This window comes from Theobroma umbraticum, unplaced genomic scaffold (assembly GCF_002168275.2).
Source record: "Theobroma umbraticum cultivar Fairchild unplaced genomic scaffold, ASM216827v3 scaffold_44.0, whole genome shotgun sequence".
Lineage (NCBI taxonomy): Eukaryota > Viridiplantae > Streptophyta > Magnoliopsida > Malvales > Malvaceae > Theobroma > Theobroma umbraticum.
The window spans coordinates 478,996-495,967 of record NW_018397255.1 but is presented as its reverse complement, the minus strand read 5'-3'; the positions used below and the strand labels follow the sequence as shown (position 1 = coordinate 495,967).

Below are 16,972 nucleotides of genomic sequence, written 5' to 3'. Positions count from 1 at the left end.
TTTACCCCAATCTTATCCTTGGTTTTGACTTCTCTTGCATCTATGAATTGAAAAAGAAAAAGGACTAGGTATAGCAAGTGTAGTTCTAGAGACATAGAGACTTGGTCCATCGTTGTTTGTTGATGGCGGCTGCGTGAAATACTAAACAAGAAGAAAAATTTGGCACTCAAAGCTGTATGTTAATATATGTTTTCCACATTCAAGTGATGACATTGGGTCCTTCTAGCTGAAGATTTCCTCTCCAGTGATAAGATACGCCTTCTCTAGTTGAAAAGTCCAATGCATACCAAAATGATAAGAAAAAGGCTTACTAATGATAGGCCTGTTATAACGAAGTGCTGATGCACGAGCACCCATACATTCAAGAGACCAATCCACATTCAGACAGGAAGAGTATTGCTTTCTGTGTTGGCAGCATAGATTTAACTCCAAAGGCCTAAATGTCCCATCCTTAATTATCCTATAAAGCTTAAACCTTTTCTGCAGCAATCAAATGATTCAAATCCAATAAGAAGGGGTACTTCTAATTATAGTAAAATCTATGTCAGCCCTCCAATCATGGGAAAATCAGGCAGGGTTGGCTCCTTTACAACATACCAACAAGGGGAAGATCTCCTGCTACTACTAGTACTTCCACAGTTTGCTCCACATTGACACCAACGTCCAACCCGTTGGATTCATGTACCCAATAATGAGAGACAGATCCAATGGCCAGGATCTCAACTTGTTAGTGGGGACCTTACTGATTCATTTGCTGACTCTTCCTGAGTTCTGACATGACCCACAGACCAGGCATTAACTTTAGAATCCGTTGTTCAACATTTTGCATCTTTGACACTAACCAATTACCATCATTCTATGGAATAGTGAACTCTTTATAGACAATCCATTTAATCCCTGTCAAAACTGCACCAAAAACTGAGCTTTGGCCGGCCCGCCATCCAGCAAATGCCAGAACAAGGTTCGTTTGTCTTTTTGTGATGGTAATAAATAATTCTTGGCATTGACTGTTCCGGGTCTATAAATGCAACAGGTTGACAGCAGTGCAGAAAATGAAATGGTATTGCTAGGTGAAAAAAAAAACTGAAAATGAGAAAACGTGAAAGTTGTTTAGCTTCAGCTTTTGTTGTTTTTGTTGTTGCTGTTTGTTGTCTGAATGTGAAATCAGTTAAAGGAGTGCACGTGAAGTACAACACCGGAGCTGGGATTGTTCCCGGAAAGCTGAACGTTCATCTGGTCCCACATTCACATGATGATGTTGGCTGGTTGAAGACTGTTGATCAGTACTATGTTGGATCAAACAACAGCATTCAGGTTGATTCTTATGTTATTATTATTCAGCTGTGGTTCCACTGAGGGATCCTGGGACTGATAGTGAGCCTGGAGTTGCAGTCTTTGATGATGAACTTTGGGGTTTTTTTTTTTTTTTTATTGCAGGGTGCTTGTGTTCAGAATGTGCTGGACTCAGTTGTTGATGCATTGCTTCGCGATTCAAATAGGAAGTTTGTGTTTGCTGAGATGGTAAATATACCCAGTTGATTACTGTTGGATTATATTTCCTTTATCCCATTATTGAGATTGATTGTGATTGTAAATAAGACAAATTACTGTAATATGTGCATTGAACTGCCTCTTGGGGTTCTTTGAATTCCTGAAATAAGTCTAATCAGAAGCTTGACAGGGTTGGATTTCCTGTTAGAAGAATGATTGCCATAGCATAGTAATTTCAAACTTTTCATCTGATACTAACTTGCTAGTTGCTACCGTCATCTAATCACATAGTTTGATATCAATTGTAGGCTTTTTTCCAAAGATGGTGGAGAGAACAAAGTCTGGAAATACAAGAACAAGTGAAAAAACTAGCAGATGCTGGTCGATTGGAATTCATGTATGTTGATTCTTGAGCAACTTCAAATTTGAAACTTTGAGTGCTAGATTATGTATGTAACCTGCCTTTTGGGGATGGATCTGCAGTAATGGTGGTTGGTGTATGCATGATGAAGCCACAACACATTACATAGACATGATTGATCAATCAACTTTAGGTCATCGCTTGATAAAGGAGCAATTCAACAAGGTTCCTCGTGCTGGGTGGCAAATTGATCCTTTTGGTCATTCTGCTGTGCAAGGTTACCTGCTTGGTGCTGAGGTGCATAATTCTATCAAATTGCTGATCAATCCATTTCCTTTTTCAGGATAATTACTCTGTTCACAAGCAAAGCTTAACCAACTCTCTCCAGTTAACTAATTTTCTCAGATATTCAAGACTCATTTTGTTTGTCAATAATCTGAAGAAATGACATATTTTGGTTAATTACATTGTTCCTGCAGCTAGGTTTTGATTCAGTGCATTTTGCAAGAGTTGATTATCAGGATAGAGCACAACGCAAGAATGATAAATCTCTGGAGGTTATATGGAGGGGGTCCAAAACTTTTGGATCTTCATCTCAGGTTTGGAACACAAAATCCTGCAATTTTAACCCTTTCACTCAGTAAGGAGTTTGGTTGTATTAATTCTTTACCTGTTGGTCTCTCTGCAGATTTTTGCCAATGCTTTTCCTGTTCATTATAGTCCACCTAATGGTTTCCATTTTGAAGTGGATGATTCTGACTTGCCTGTCCAGGTTCCGATACTTAAGAAGAGTTAATGTCACTGTCATCCATGTATTGGCTGTTGTTCACAATTAGTGTGGCCTCATGCATTACTTTTTACGACTGCAGGATAATCCTCTTCTATTTGATTACAATGTCGAACAGCGGGTTAATGATTTTATTAATGCTGCAATGACCCAAGTAAACTATCTGCTCCCTTTTTCTATTTGGTTGCTTCTGGAGTTGGCCTGTTGTCTTATAACTTCTAAAAGGTGTACATTTTAGCATCTTCTGCAGCTCTAGGTGAACCATAAACATTCATATGATAGTTGATTTTCCCTTCATTCTGTATAGGCAAATGTGACAAGGACAAACCATATTATGTGGACAATGGGAGATGATTTCCAGTACCAGTATGCTGAATCTTGGTTCAGGCAGATGGACAAATTGATTCACTATGTTAACAAGGTAGTTCAAACAGAAAAATCAATTTAATTGCTGATTTTTCAAGCCCTTGATGCACAACAGGTTGTTTAGGGAAAATCTATTCATATAATTGTTCTATTTTCCAGTTTGTCTTCCTTTTCCAATTTCATTATTATTTGTGCTTAATTTTCTCAGGATGGTCGAGTGAATGCCTTGTATTCTACACCATCCATCTATACTGATGCAAAACATGCTGCAAACGAATCATGGCCACTTAAAACTGATGACTATTTTCCGTAAGCACTACATAATCTTGTCCTTCTCGTCCTCCTTTTGTTTACCCCTTTTGCTTTTCCAGTTTACTAACTTAGACTAATCTACGCATATGCTTGCCTGATGATTCTTGGCAGTTATGCAGACAGCCGAAATGCTTATTGGACTGGATATTTCACAAGTCGGCCAGCCTTGAAACGATATGTTCGGGTGCTTAGTGGATATTTTTTGGTATGACATCACAATTACTCCTATATTTTGGGCAGAAATGTTGAATCACAATGAGATAAGGAGGAACTCTTTTCCTCATCCTGTATAGACTACATTTGCTTGATGGTGCAATTGATACAACCCCAAACCTACCCTGAGACTCAACTAGTCTATCTGATTTTTGTTCAAAACTTCCCTTCTAGTTTTTGTTGTGACAACTGATTTGCCATGTGGATAAAGGGCAGTTCTCAACGGAGTCTCTTTGTGAATGTTGTTTATGGTAAATTTGACCTGCTTTTCCCTATGTTTGAAATAGGCGGCAAGACAACTTGAATTCTTGGTGGGCAAGAGATCCAATGGTCCCAATACTTTTAGTTTGGGAGATGCACTAGGTATCGCACAGCACCATGATGCCATCAGTGGTACTGCCAAACAGCATACAACAGATGACTACTCAAAACGGCTTGCTATAGGAGTCACTGAGGTTGGCTGCGAACTTCCTCAATTTGACCCTCTTAGTTTGTTTTAATATCTTGTAATATTGCCGTTCATGTATGACAGATTTTTATTTCTATCCTTTCATATTGAACAACCTTTTAATTAATTTACAGGCTGAAGCTGTTGTATCTTCTGCTCTCTCATGCCTAACTAAGAAAAATCCTGGAGATAAATGTGAAGAACCTGCATCAACATTTAGCCAGGTAAGGCATTAAGAGGTGTTAATGTTTCCTTATCTGGATGAAGAGATAGTTCTTTGATATATTCCACACATCCAAGAATTCTTTTTCAATGTTCACAATATCTTTGTTTCTTATTTTGTAGTCTACATGTTCATCATGCCTTTCGAACTTGACCCTGCAAAAGAAACTATATATTTGCTGCAATTGCTGAAGCAATTTATCAATAATTAGTTTCCCTTCTTGGCCTAACACTGATCCTTTCGACCATTTCTAACAGTGCCAATTGGTCAACATCAGTTACTGTCCACCAACAGAAAACGATATTCCAGAAGGGAAGAGTCTGGTAATTTTTCTGCATTTTTCTAGTTTTGCTTTCAATAATGCATTGTTGAAGTTTCATTCACTTTTTGTGCCAAAAGGAAAAGAAGTAAAGGAACTTTCACTCACCTTTTGTAAATGGTCACTTTCAGGTGGTGGTGGCATATAATCCTCTTGCATGGGATCGTACTGAAATTGTTAGAATTCCGGTCAGTACCTTTAGGTGTTCTCTTTATGGAATTGTAGATCCAACAATGTCTCCATAACTCGATGTTGTGAAATGATCATGACCTCAGTCTTTCTTTATTGCACATAAGACTCAACGAGCTTTTCCAGGAAAACAGTTGACCGGAAATCAGAAAGTAAAATGGATATTGAAAGCATTAATTAGGATTTTTTAATGAACTCCAACTTGTTCTCTGCAGTTTAATCAGTAAGGCTACAGCCACATTCTGGGTTATGTTAACTTACTATAGTGGTGTAACTTTTGTTTCCTGTCTATAACCACAAAGGACTAATATATCTATGAATAATTGCACTTTTAATCTGATTTGGAAGTGATACCTTTTATCAGGTTAATTATGCAGATCTTGTTGTCCAAGATTCATCTGGCAATAACATTGAGACACAATATTTAGCTTTGGATAATGTTACAAGAAATGTAAGGGAATTCTATACAAAGGCTTACTTGGGACTGTCATCAGATACAGTTCCAAAGTATTGGCTACTCTTTCAAGTATCTGTACCACCACTAGGTTGGAATACTTACTTTGTTTCTAAAGGAGCTGGGAAAGGTAGAGTACTTGGCTGTTGGTGTTAAGTTTATTTAAGTTAAAACAATTCTGAACTATTGAAGTCAATATGCAAAAAGTGAAAAGTAGATTATGTGAAGCTTATTTTCTTACTTGACCGGTTCTATCTTTTTGTTTTCCAATGATATAGGACAACACAGAGTTGGAATTATATCGGCAACAAGTCCACAAAATGAGACAACTGAAATTGGAAATGGAAATCTGAAAATGTCCTTTTCTACAAGTTCTGGCCAACTGCAACGGATGTACAATTCTAGAACAGGAGTAAGTTGTTTCTTGTTTCCTGACATTGATCATGAGACTTAAATCTCTTGATTTGGTGGTTATACATGATCTGCAGTGGATTAAGCCTTAATTGACCTGTCTTAAAGCCATTAGTAGAAAGGAGAGTGCACGTTTGTCTTTTCTCTTCCCCCTTTGTTCTTCTTTGCTCTGATTTTTGTTCAGTAGGGGAACTATCATTAAATATAGACATAGATGTTAAAGAAGCTAAATACCTCCTCCACCATGGGCATAGATTTCGTGTTGTTATTTCTTTATAGAAATGTTCTGAATGCCAGTTCAGTTACATTTTTATAACCTTACTTTCCCAATTTACCAGGTTGATGTACCGGTGCAGCAGAGCTACCTCTGGTATGGTTCGAGCACTGGTGATGCTGATCCCCAGGTAAGCAATCACTGCACTTAGATTTCAAATATAAGAGTTCAAGTTGAGGTCGAAAGAGCCTCTTGAAATGCCAGTTTTACAATTACGATCACTCTTTACAGGCTTCTGGTGCATATATTTTCCGGCCTAATGGGGCACCTCCAACTGTTGTTTCACGATCAGTAAGCCTCTTATGTTCAATATTGCCATCTCCTTGACATATCACAGGTCTATGACATTCTATTTTGTAGAATTTTCAAATTTAACATTTTGTTTGTTCTGCAGGTGCCCTTGAAGGTCACTCGTGGACCCCTAGTTGATGAGATTCACCAACAGTTTAATGAGTGGATCTACCAGGTCATCATTTTTCTATGAGTTCACTGCCATGGTTCTGGACTGGTTTTTGTTATTAGTGGCTGAAAATGCTAGTTTAAGGCATTGAAAGGCTAAAAATATGTCTATTTATGTCCATTTATTAGGTCACCAGACTTTACAAAGACAAGGAGCATGCTGAAATCGAATTCACAGTAAGGCACATCACCCTACTTTAAACCATATTTGTCTTTTCGTTTTGGTTACTAGTCTAAAATGTATTAGAACTGCATCTAACATTGAAAACAATGTCTTAGATGAATGTTTTCTACAGTTTATAAAGTAGAAATGGTGTCATCTCTCTTGATACTTGCCAAGCATTACTGAACAATTTTCTATTTTGAAGATCGGACCAATTCCCGTGGATGATAGTGTTGGAAAAGAGGTCATTACTCGGATGACAGCAAATATGGTCACAGACAAGGTGTTTTATACTGATTCTAATGGGAGAGACTTTCTAAAGCGGGTAACTTCTGCAACATTCCTTCTCTATGAATATATGATATTCTTTACTGAAAGAACATGAAGTTTTATTGGTTTCAATATCGACAAACTGGTTATCTTACATCATGGGGTTTCTACCTGCATTTTGGCTATTATAGTGCCAACCTGAAATGTATAATCATGGTTGTTTTTCAGGTTCGTGACTTCAGGGAAGATTGGAGCCTTACAGTTACTCAACCTGTAGCAGGAAACTTCTATCCAGTAATTTTCTCAATTCTAGCTTGGCTGACACTAAAATATATGAGTCAAAACTCTCAATGATTACTTAGCTTGAGGCTTGGCCAATCGGCCAAAATCTATGCAAAAAGTTGCGTGCTATCATGCTGCGAGTGTTAGTTAAATGTCAGGTAGCTTGAGCTTAGTTTAGATCTTCACTGTTTTCCAGCTGCATCAAAAAGACACAGAGTTTGAAGCGTCTGTGGTTGTTCCTTTGCCTCATTATGGTTTGACACATCATCCCCGATACCTTTGTTCCTTTTCACTGCAACTATCTACCATCTCTGCTTACTTATAATCGTTATAGGTTTTCATGGCACAGAACGAGATGGTTCTGATGTTTTGTTTTTATTATAAGCAATACTCCTATATTAAATGTGTTGAATCAATCTGTGTGATTTCTCCAGATTAACCTTGGGATTTATATTACGGATAAGGAATCTGAATTCAATGTCTTGGTTGATCGTGCCACTGGAGGATCCAGTATCAAAGATGGAGAAGTAGAATTGATGCTTCACAGGTTTCGTTTAGATTCTGCTTTTAAACATTCACACCTGGTATGCCATAGATATGCACCTGCTAAACTCACTTCTCTGATGCACTAGGCGGATCATCGAGGATGATTCCAGAGGAGTAGGTGAAGCCCTTGATGAAAGCGTGTGCGTAGGAAGTGCATGCCAGGGACTGACGGTACACTCTTTCCATAGCAACAGCATTTCATTCAACATTCATTCACGTCATCTGATGGAAATTGTGCCTATTATTCTTTCCTATCTTCAACGAACATTCTGAAACTGATAGCCATTGGCAAAACTCCAAATGCTGCTCATTCCCCCCGACTCATGCCATAATGCTTCTACCTGATACATATTCTCTTGATGGTATTGGCCCAGATTCGAGGGAATTACTATCTCAGCATCAACAAGATAGGGGAGGGTGCACGTTGGCGTCGGACGACTGGCCAAGAAGTTTACTCACCTCTTCTTTTAGCATTCACGCATGAGGTACACATATATACACACGACTTGATTCTGCCATGGAACATTTCCAACTGTTGTGGTATCATGATTGAATAAAATGATTGATCATTCAGAAAATGGAGACCTGGACGGCATCTCATTTAACAAAAGCAACTGCCATGGATCCAGGGTACAGCTTGCCGCTCAATGTTGCTTTAATTACTCTTCAGGTGAACAGTTTTAAACCCATTTCCAAACATGTTTTCTACTTGGAAAAATTGCTCTTTCTCTGAAAATACTAGTTTTGCAGGAACTGGATGATGGAAGTGTCCTCCTCCGTTTAGCACATCTGTATGAGGTATGTGACTCTAACCCACACTGCAGTTCTGATTTCCATTTGATTCTTGTAATGATCGGAGTCCAATACCACTTGACTTGTGATTCTTGTGGATGTTTCTATTAGGATGGTGAAGATGCTACGCATTCAGCTCTAGCAAAAGTTGAACTAAAGAAGATGTTCAATGGAAGAACGGTACCCGTCTAGCTTCTCCTTCTCATTCATGTTTCAACAAAAACCAGCCATTGATTTGTAGCTAACAGAAGATTCGAACTTCATTACTTTTTTCCAGATAAAGGAAGTGAAAGAAATGAGCTTAACAACAAACCAAGTCAAGTCAGAGATGAAGAAGTTGTCATGGAAGGTGGAAGGGGACGATGGGAAAGAACCCTCCCCTGTCAGAGGAGGCCCTGTCGATAATTCCACACTTGTCGTCGAGCTTGGTCCCATGGAGATCCGCACTTTCACGTTGAAATTTTAATCACCCTGGTTTCACACCTTCAAGTCATTTTTGAACAAACCCAAGCAAATAATGTAATTCCCATGAAATGCTTCTTAAAAGCATTTGGTAATAGGCAGGACATACAATAAGTAGGCTAATTTTCCATTAACTCCAATAAGCATTTCAGTAAAAAAAAAAAAAAAAAAGCCCAAGTCCAATAATGTAAGCAACCCTATTAAATACAATAAAGATGTTTTATATCCGGATTCAGTTAGATTTTAAATAGTAAAATTTTTATTTATCATAAATTTTGATATTTATTGTTCTAATTTAATTATAAAAAATAACTTTTAATATTAAATTTTAATCTGATATATATTATTTTCTAGTTATAAATTTTTTATGATCAACACAATACTTATGATTTTGACTTTATTTTTTTATGAATTAATTTAATTTATTAATTTAATTTATAATAATATACATTAAAATTTATTTTAAATTTAATTTAATTAGATATTTAACAAGTATAAATATTTGACAAATAGTGTATAAGATATTCGAATATTAGTTTGAGTAAAAAATTTTAAAATTTAATAAGGTATATATAAAATTCAAATATCTTTATCAAATAATATAAAGTATAACAGTACTTTACCCTTTGACATTTTTAATTTCAAGTTTTTTATGAAAATTTTGTAATTATATTAATTAATACTTGGTGGATTTTTTTAAAATTAATACTTTATGAATAACTTTATAAAAATATTTGTAAATATGATTAAATAGATTGATTTTAAATTTAAAGTATTTAATAAAAAAAGTTCAATAAGTATTTTATTAAAAAGTCCAAGCCCAACAATGTGATTTGGCCCAAATTAATCGAGCTTGTGAAAAATAAAAAATAAATTCTGAGACAGTTCTACTTATAATAGCGCGGGAATTTCCCGAGACGGTTTAACTGTTAATGAAGCCAATGCGATACCGCCACGCGTCTACTCGTCGATCACCGTCTCCAAAAATTTTTCCCTTCGCTGACAGTTGAAACCTGTTCCTTTTTTTTTTTTTCTTCCGAGTCAAAAAGACCTCTCATTTTCCCTCCTTCCAAACAGAAGAATGGCTTCTCAAAACCCTAATCAGAAAAGCTCTCTTTACCCGGAGGTGATCCAATCGAACCCCGATTTCCCCCAATACTCTTCTTCCAACAACCTTTACCCTTCCCTCGACATGCGTGATCTCGTCGAGAATCTTTTCCCGGACCCTCCTAACTACTCCGTTAACCGCCATAGTGGCCACACGGACTCTCCTCACGCGCCAACGGCCCCACCACAGGCTGTCGAGGAAGTTTTGATCAGGATCCCTGGCGCCATCCTCAACTTGATCGATAAATCTTATAGCGTCGAGCTCGCTTGCGGCGATTTCACTGTGATTCGTCTCTGGCAGGGCGAAAACATCGTCGCCATACTCGCGCGCGTCGCTGAGGAAATCCAATGGCCGTTGATGAAAGATGAGACCGCCGTTAAACTTGACGATGCTCATTATTTCTTCTCTCTTCAGTTAGATAAAGAAGCCCAAAACGATTCGAGTGACAGCGATGATGATGATAAAAAAGGAAAAAAGAAGACTTCCGGCGAGGGCTCTTGTTTGCTTAATTATGGTTTGACATTCGCTTCGAAAGGACAGGAATATCTGTTGAGAGAATTAGATGTTATATTGCAAAGTTATAGTTGTTTTACGGTGCAGAAAGTGGAGAAGAAAGGTGAGGAGGTGCTGGATGGGGCGGTGGCTGCCGCGAAGGAGATGTCGCCAGCAGATTTGAAGTCGGAGACCAAGAAGGAGGCGATGGAGGAGAAATGTGCGGCATATTGGACCACGCTGGCGCCTAATGTGGAGGATTATAGTGGGAGAGCGGCTAAGGTGATTGCGGCCGGATCAGGGCATTTGATCAAGGGGATATTATGGTGTGGAGATGTGACAATGGATAGGTTGAATAAAGGGAATGAAGTATTGAAAAAGAGAATGAGTCCGGCTGAGAAGAACGCTGAGATTAGCCCCGAGACATTGAAGAGGATAAAGAGGTTAGGAAATGAATGGTTTTGAATTATGAATTTAGTTTTGGTATATTTGCATTTGCCTTTTCTTTTCTTTCTTAAAAATATAATGCGTAGCTAATGAGGTAATAGTATGATTGGATTTTGAAACAAGTAGCTTTTCTGCATGTTGGGAGAACCACAAGGCTTTGTATTGTGATTTAAATAGCAGAGAGAGTAAATTAATTCCACCAATATGTAAACCAAAAAAAAAAAGTTATGCATGAATTTAATATTCAATTGCATTTACGGTGTGGTTAAGGAAGCAGAGCACAGCAATAACATTGGTATCGAGTATTGAAACAATGTTGAAACAATTCTGTTTTATAAGATGGGGAGAGAAAAGGGGAAATTTTTTTTTAATGCCTTTTGTGTAAAATCATGTGATATCCCTTTGTGGATTTTCTCCTTCAAGTACTATGCTTTAAACCAATGAAATTCTCAAATGAAGCTGGAACTGGAACTGAAATACAACTTTGTTCAAAACAATTTTACTGAATATGATTTTTTATGATTTAAGTTGACTAACATGGATAATCGTACTAAAAGTTTTTCTTTTTTGGTCAATGGTACTAAAGTTGAATCTTTCATTTCCTGTGGTTGTTTGTGTGTTAATTATGAAGCAAAAGTATCCTTGAGATTTTGATTTAACTATCCATACAGGGTTAAGAAGGTGACAAAAATGACACAGAAGGTAGCAAACGGGGTTCTCTCTGGGGTTGTCAAGGTTTCTGGATTAGTCACAAGCTCGGTTGCAAACTCAAAAGTGGGCAAGAAATTTTTTGGTCTCCTGCCTGGAGAAATTGTTCTTGCTTCCCTGGATGGATTTAGTATGTCGTTCATCTGTCGCCACTTCAATTTTTATGATTACATGCATCATTTTAGAATTTCATTCATCTTTGTTCAATTTTTTTTTAAAAAAAAATGCTTGATTGCTTATGTATGGATGCTAATTAATAAAGATGGCAACTTCATTGCATTTTACCTTCTTCTAGGCCTGTGCTAGATTTAGACTTCTCAAAAGGATTATTGCTCTTTTTTAGTATCTGGATATCAATAGATAAAGATGGAAAGTATGTTGCCTGGGTACGTCTTTCTAGGTCTGTGGTATATTAGTACAAGCTGAAGGATATTTGCATCTTGATATTAAGATTTTCTGCTCTTCAGGTGAAACTGAAGCTCTTGATTACATAGAGTCATTGGGACTTGGGCTCCATAGCCTATGCCTTATAGTTATCGGTGTAGGCTCCAGTTAGGCTCTTATTATACCACTTAACCTTGAAATATTCAAATGCCATGGGATTCCTATTCCATTACACCCAATTTTTGCTTGTATTACCCCTCATGAATTTTTCCTTTTATTAATCTCAGTAACCCAATCAGCTTATTAGCTAACTAGTTAGTCATGTGTTCATATTAGGGTCTATCTCTGTCCTGGTTGCATGGGTTGCCTAATGTGCTCTTTCGATTGGACTGACCATCCCTAGCCAATGTTTTGGTGTCTGGACTTCAGATTTTTAGTTAAGATAGATGAGGGATGGTTGGAACTTGTGTGTGTGTGTTTGTATTCAACAGTGAAGTTGAGAAATTGTTAGATTGGTTAGGTTACTAATTGATTTTATACTCTCTGAAGTCTGAACCATATTACAATCTAGAGGTCACTCTGGCTGAGTTTGACAAGTTGGTCAATTGGAGCCCCGTAGGTGATTAAACTTCTTGATATGCTGATGAATTAAGTCCCTATTGCCTTTGAGTGATGGAATTTGTATGAGTTTCCTTGTTGGTGAGCTATTTGGGACTCTGTTATCTCTCCACGGTCAACAAACTGTTGCCATTTTGTGCCATTCTAAACACAGGTTTAGTTTTGTTGATTTTCTTATGAAGCTAGCAACTTTTGTGGCAGTCAATGTTGGGCATTTGAGGGCCAAATGTAATGCTTCTAGTTGTTAGATATAACTTCTATTTGGTCATTTAATAGCAGCATTCACATCTCTTCTATTAATTTAACTGTATTGTCTGCTTTTACATTGAATTTATTGTATTATCATATTGTGAACAGATAGAATTTGTGATGCTGTTGAAGTAGCTGGGAAAAATGTGATGTCAACATCATCCACCGTGACAACTGAACTTGTTAACCACAAGTAAGTTCATTAGATTTGTTTGTTGTAATCATCGAAATCAAGCAATATACAAAGAAAGAGAAAACAAGGACTTCAATAATATCTTAAGGAACCAGCAACTGAAGTTTTTCTTTGGATATAAATGTGGTTCATGGGGTGCTGGTATCCATCAGACTCAGATACTGTACTTAATGTATGCTTGGCAATAACAATGGATTCCATACTCCTTACGCACCAAGTGACGAGCCTTTGCTCCCAACACTAACACACACAGTGCTATGCCCTTGCTTTGAGGACAACATCATTTGAAGTCTTTCCTCTTATTCTGACTCACCTTCCAAATTAAGAACCTCTTTTTCTGACTCACCTTCCAAATTAAGAAAGAGACATGAATTTAGAATTAATTCTTTCTGCAGATATGGAGAAAAAGCAGCAGAGGCCACAAATGAAGGGCTTGGTGCTGCAGGGCATGCGGTGGGGACAGCATGGGCCGCATTTAAACTCCGACAGGCACTAAATCCAAAAAGCGTTTTAAAACCTAGCAGACTAGCCAAGTCTGCTGCTAAGGCTGCAGCTGCAGAGTTGAAGGGAAAGAGCTCCAAGTGATTACTAAAGCTGTTCTTCAAATTTGTGAGTTGGAGAGATCTGGCTATAAACCTTATGCCCTCAAAGCTTCATGGATCATTCAGAGTTTTGTTGTTTGTTGTGCTATTACTACTTCCACCACATGTAAAAATCTTGTTTGTAACTGACTATTTCTTTATTCTTCATTTGTACATATTTCTTCATTAGGGACAAGGATTAGAAGGCTTTAGTTTGGATATAGTGAGGATAATTATGAAGATTAGGATCAGCAGGCTTCACCCTTGGGGCCTGCAGCTTATTTTTTAGTATCTTTTGGCCATTATGTGGTACTAACTAGATCAAAATTGTTTCCATCACCTGGTTATAATATTTCTCTTTATTATTTCTCATCCATTTTGAACTGATCGAAGCAGAACCAGACTTGTGTTGCCAATATCATCAGAAGCTTTAAATTTTCCATTACCAATGGCGATAACTGTTCTGATAGTGGAATTGCATACTCTTAAATGACAGTGATCTTAGTTTTCCGTTGATTTCTTTTTAAATTCCTTGTCTGCAAATTAGTTAAACATCATTATCTTCCTAGGTTTCCTCCCTTACCTTTTCTTTGGGGTTTGTATACAGGACAAACATCTGTGCTAGTTAGGTATGGAAATGGAAAGGCATCACAATATATTCCATCGTTGTTGCATCACTCAGGAATAGACACCACCTATCACAGAATGCTTATCCTGCTTTATTCTGATTCCTAATCAACATCAAGAAATAAGATCAAACATCCCCTGGAGACCATGCAAATTTTAGTTGGATCACCAGGATCTCATCTCCAACCCCCTGGTTTCAGCCATTTCCTTGGCACCAACTCTTGTCAACTCTGGACCCCCATAAACCCCATCACGGGCCACTTCCAACCACCCAAATGTAAATGGTGGACCCTCGAAAGCCCTCCAAAGCTAGCCATGCGCACAGAAACCTCCGCCATCTGGGATACACGTCCGGGGCTCTATGCCATTTAGCATGCAGCATGACTATCATGTCATGGGGGAACCAACGTGGAAGGAATTGGATTGTTGAATCTGATGATGTGTTTGTTTTTATATAATTGCTTTTCCTTTAAATCTGTACCACTAGCTCCCAATGGTGCCATAAACTTTTTCTCAAGTCCAAGTAAACGAATCAAATGCTCTGTCCATCGTAGACAAACTAGCCAATCGCTCCATGGTTATTGCCCCCCGTACCCCTTTTTGTTTCTACCTCTCCCGTTGATTCGTTGTCTGATTCTGACAACAAGTTTTCTCAACATATATATCTACTTTATGGGTAGTGAATTTGTACTACAAACCCCCAAGAAAATAAAAAGAAGATTCCAAATCAAGATGACACCCAGTTACCATCAAACAATCATATACCCAAGATCTTTCTTTTCTCTACCAACATTGTTGACTGGACCCCAAGAAGTTGTCCTTTGGAGGCTTGAAACTTTGCAACGTATACACCTGGCCTATCAAGTTTTATTAACTGGCCCTGACCAACCCCTCTCTTCCATAAAGGAAAAGAGAAAAACAACCTTTGAGATAAACTATGACAAAAATTTTATCTTCTTTTTTCATTGGAATGTACATAGAAAACGATTATCTTTGATATTATTATAAACAAGGTCTATCTTTTCCCCCTTTTTCTACATTATATGAAAAGATTGCATAGTAATAAAAAATACCCATCTCTGTTCTTTTTTTATTAGATGACCTTAGGAAATCAGAGTAGGCATAGGGAAAAACCATGACAGAGAACAAAGGAAGAGGGTAAAAACTGAAACCAGAGATGCCTGTACTACTGATGGAAAGTAAAGAGGATAAACAATGAAAAAGAAAGAGGTGCTTGCTTACGTTCTCTCAAGGGTTTTCTGAAGTAAGAAAAAGAGGAGGTTAGTGCCACCAGCTGGCTGCTTAGTGAAGACAAAGTAATGAAACATGGTATGTTATCCTGTTAGTTAGGTAAGTCAATGAGAATGGAACACCAAGTCATGCCATGCTGCTTTAAAGGTGAACCTAGACTGTTTGGCTTCAAGGTAGTGGCCTGTTTTAGGTCATGGCAGGGGGGGGGGGGGGGGGGTGTTGTTTATGGTTGGTGAGTTGGAGTCACAAAGGCTAACTTCCAGAGGAGGATGAAGGCTTACGAATCAAGCAAAAAAAACGTACTGCACGCCTCAATACCTTTTTGGGTTTTAAATATTCCTATTTTTAAGCCGCCCCCTCCTCGGATTCGCCCTTTATCTCCAATGGAATGATGGCCAATGGAATGCATCAACAACCCCCCACTTGCCTCAAAGTTATCTTACCAGCACAACAAAAAGATGCAAAATGTTTGTTTACACTTGCACTGTTTCATCCTACACCTTACCAAAACCATGTTGGAATGAATCAAGCTGATGATCGATAGAATTTAAGGGAACCTTGGTGATTCCGAGGTATAATCCTGTCAGAAGTTAAACAAAATCAATATACTTATTGGTTCTTCGCATGGTTTTTTTCCCTGCCGACAAAATGGGGCAAATCTTATCTCACAGAAAAACCAATTTTGAAAAAAACCCAGCCACTGTCAGGTTAACCATGAGTTCATGGTCCCCAATTTTCCAGCCATTGGCTGATTGCTTGACTCCACGGAATTGTCTGATGGTAGTGGTACTCTTCCTGTTCATGTGAATTTGATTGGATGCAGCTGTCACTGCTACTTGTTTTCAACCATGTTTCTTTCGAGACTTTGAAAGGTCTATTCCGTAAAATCTGGAGTTTTTGAGTACGCTTCATGGCAATTCAACCAAGAGAGAGTTCACGGCATTTAACTGTTTTACATAAATCTTATGAACATAAATTTAACCAACCTTGACTAAACTATAAGTTCTCTGCCAAGGGAAAGTTTGTTTTTTCTTTCTTGCTAAAGACCTGAGGCCTGATAGAACCAAAAACATTGCACGAGTCAGTACGAGAATATTTGAAGCTGACCTGAAATATTTTTTTCCTGTAGCTTTTGCCAGTACAGCACCGAAAAAGTTTCACTAACTTTCTGCATACGATTTTCAGACATCAGCTTAGTAGTTGAACAGTAGAATTTGGCAAAGGAAGAGTTGAAAAGGAGAAAAAAAAAAAAGAAAGGAGGAGATGTGGCAAAGTTATTGCGGATGAGGAATAAAACACCACAAACCTCCACTTCTGAAAATTGTAAGTCGTGGTGCGTTGCCTTCAAAAAGTGGAAAATGACACAAGAAGCAGTATATCAAAACACCCCACTTAAGAATAATCACACATTCTCTCTCTATCTCTTCTTTCTTCTCACACACATAATACACGTGCACTCGCGTGCGCACATAACGGATACACATGCACATAA

The 16,972-nt window shown here is 37.9% G+C and overlaps 2 protein-coding genes across 3 annotated transcripts; both read left to right on the top strand.

Annotated features, from left to right (window-relative positions):
* The first annotated feature begins 769 nt into the window (after positions 1-769).
* On the top strand, positions 770-9,051 carry LOC110429310 (Glycosyl hydrolase family 38 protein). 2 transcript variants are annotated; one of them, XM_021445277.2, is made up of 30 exons: positions 770-961; positions 1,034-1,314; positions 1,438-1,521; positions 1,800-1,888; positions 1,975-2,149; positions 2,332-2,451; positions 2,541-2,624; positions 2,722-2,793; positions 2,947-3,060; positions 3,214-3,314; positions 3,429-3,522; positions 3,818-3,985; positions 4,113-4,202; positions 4,459-4,524; positions 4,652-4,708; positions 5,074-5,293; positions 5,442-5,575; positions 5,913-5,978; positions 6,080-6,139; positions 6,243-6,314; positions 6,437-6,484; positions 6,676-6,795; positions 6,969-7,034; positions 7,457-7,569; positions 7,655-7,739; positions 7,943-8,053; positions 8,143-8,238; positions 8,319-8,366; positions 8,472-8,540; positions 8,638-9,051. In XM_021445277.2, exons 2-30 carry the CDS (start codon positions 1,090-1,092, stop codon positions 8,824-8,826), a joined length of 3,036 nt encoding a protein of 1,011 aa, XP_021300952.1. In that variant the 5' UTR covers positions 770-961; positions 1,034-1,089; the 3' UTR covers positions 8,827-9,051. The 2 variants fall into 2 exon arrangements, with proteins under 2 accessions (XP_021300952.1, XP_021300953.1); XM_021445278.2 differs by having other exon boundaries at positions 774-961; positions 1,169-1,314.
* Positions 9,052-9,771: 720 nt separating this feature from the next.
* LOC110409967 (protein EARLY-RESPONSIVE TO DEHYDRATION 7, chloroplastic-like) lies at positions 9,772-13,974 on the top strand. Its single transcript, XM_021419501.2, has 4 exons — positions 9,772-10,865; positions 11,541-11,707; positions 12,937-13,021; positions 13,417-13,974. Exons 1-4 carry the CDS (start codon positions 9,904-9,906, stop codon positions 13,604-13,606), a joined length of 1,404 nt encoding a protein of 467 aa, XP_021275176.1. The 5' UTR covers positions 9,772-9,903; the 3' UTR covers positions 13,607-13,974.
* Positions 13,975-16,972: the final 2,998 nt, after the last annotated feature.

Excerpts from the sequence above, each read along its gene's own strand:
- LOC110429310 (XM_021445277.2), top strand. The coding sequence starts at position 1,090 with ATGAGAAAACGTGAAAGTTGTTTAGCTTCAGCTTTTGTTGTTTTTGTT. Across the intron at positions 5,294-5,441 it reads TTCTAAAGGAGCTGGGAAAG|GACAACACAGAGTTGGAATT; the intron begins GTAGAGTACTTG and ends CCAATGATATAG. Across the intron at positions 6,140-6,242 it reads CAACTGTTGTTTCACGATCA|GTGCCCTTGAAGGTCACTCG; the intron begins GTAAGCCTCTTA and ends TTTGTTCTGCAG.
- LOC110409967 (XM_021419501.2), top strand. The coding sequence starts at position 9,904 with ATGGCTTCTCAAAACCCTAATCAGAAAAGCTCTCTTTACCCGGAGGTG. Across the intron at positions 10,866-11,540 it reads ACATTGAAGAGGATAAAGAG|GGTTAAGAAGGTGACAAAAA; the intron begins GTTAGGAAATGA and ends CTATCCATACAG. Across the intron at positions 13,022-13,416 it reads ACTGAACTTGTTAACCACAA|ATATGGAGAAAAAGCAGCAG; the intron begins GTAAGTTCATTA and ends TTCTTTCTGCAG.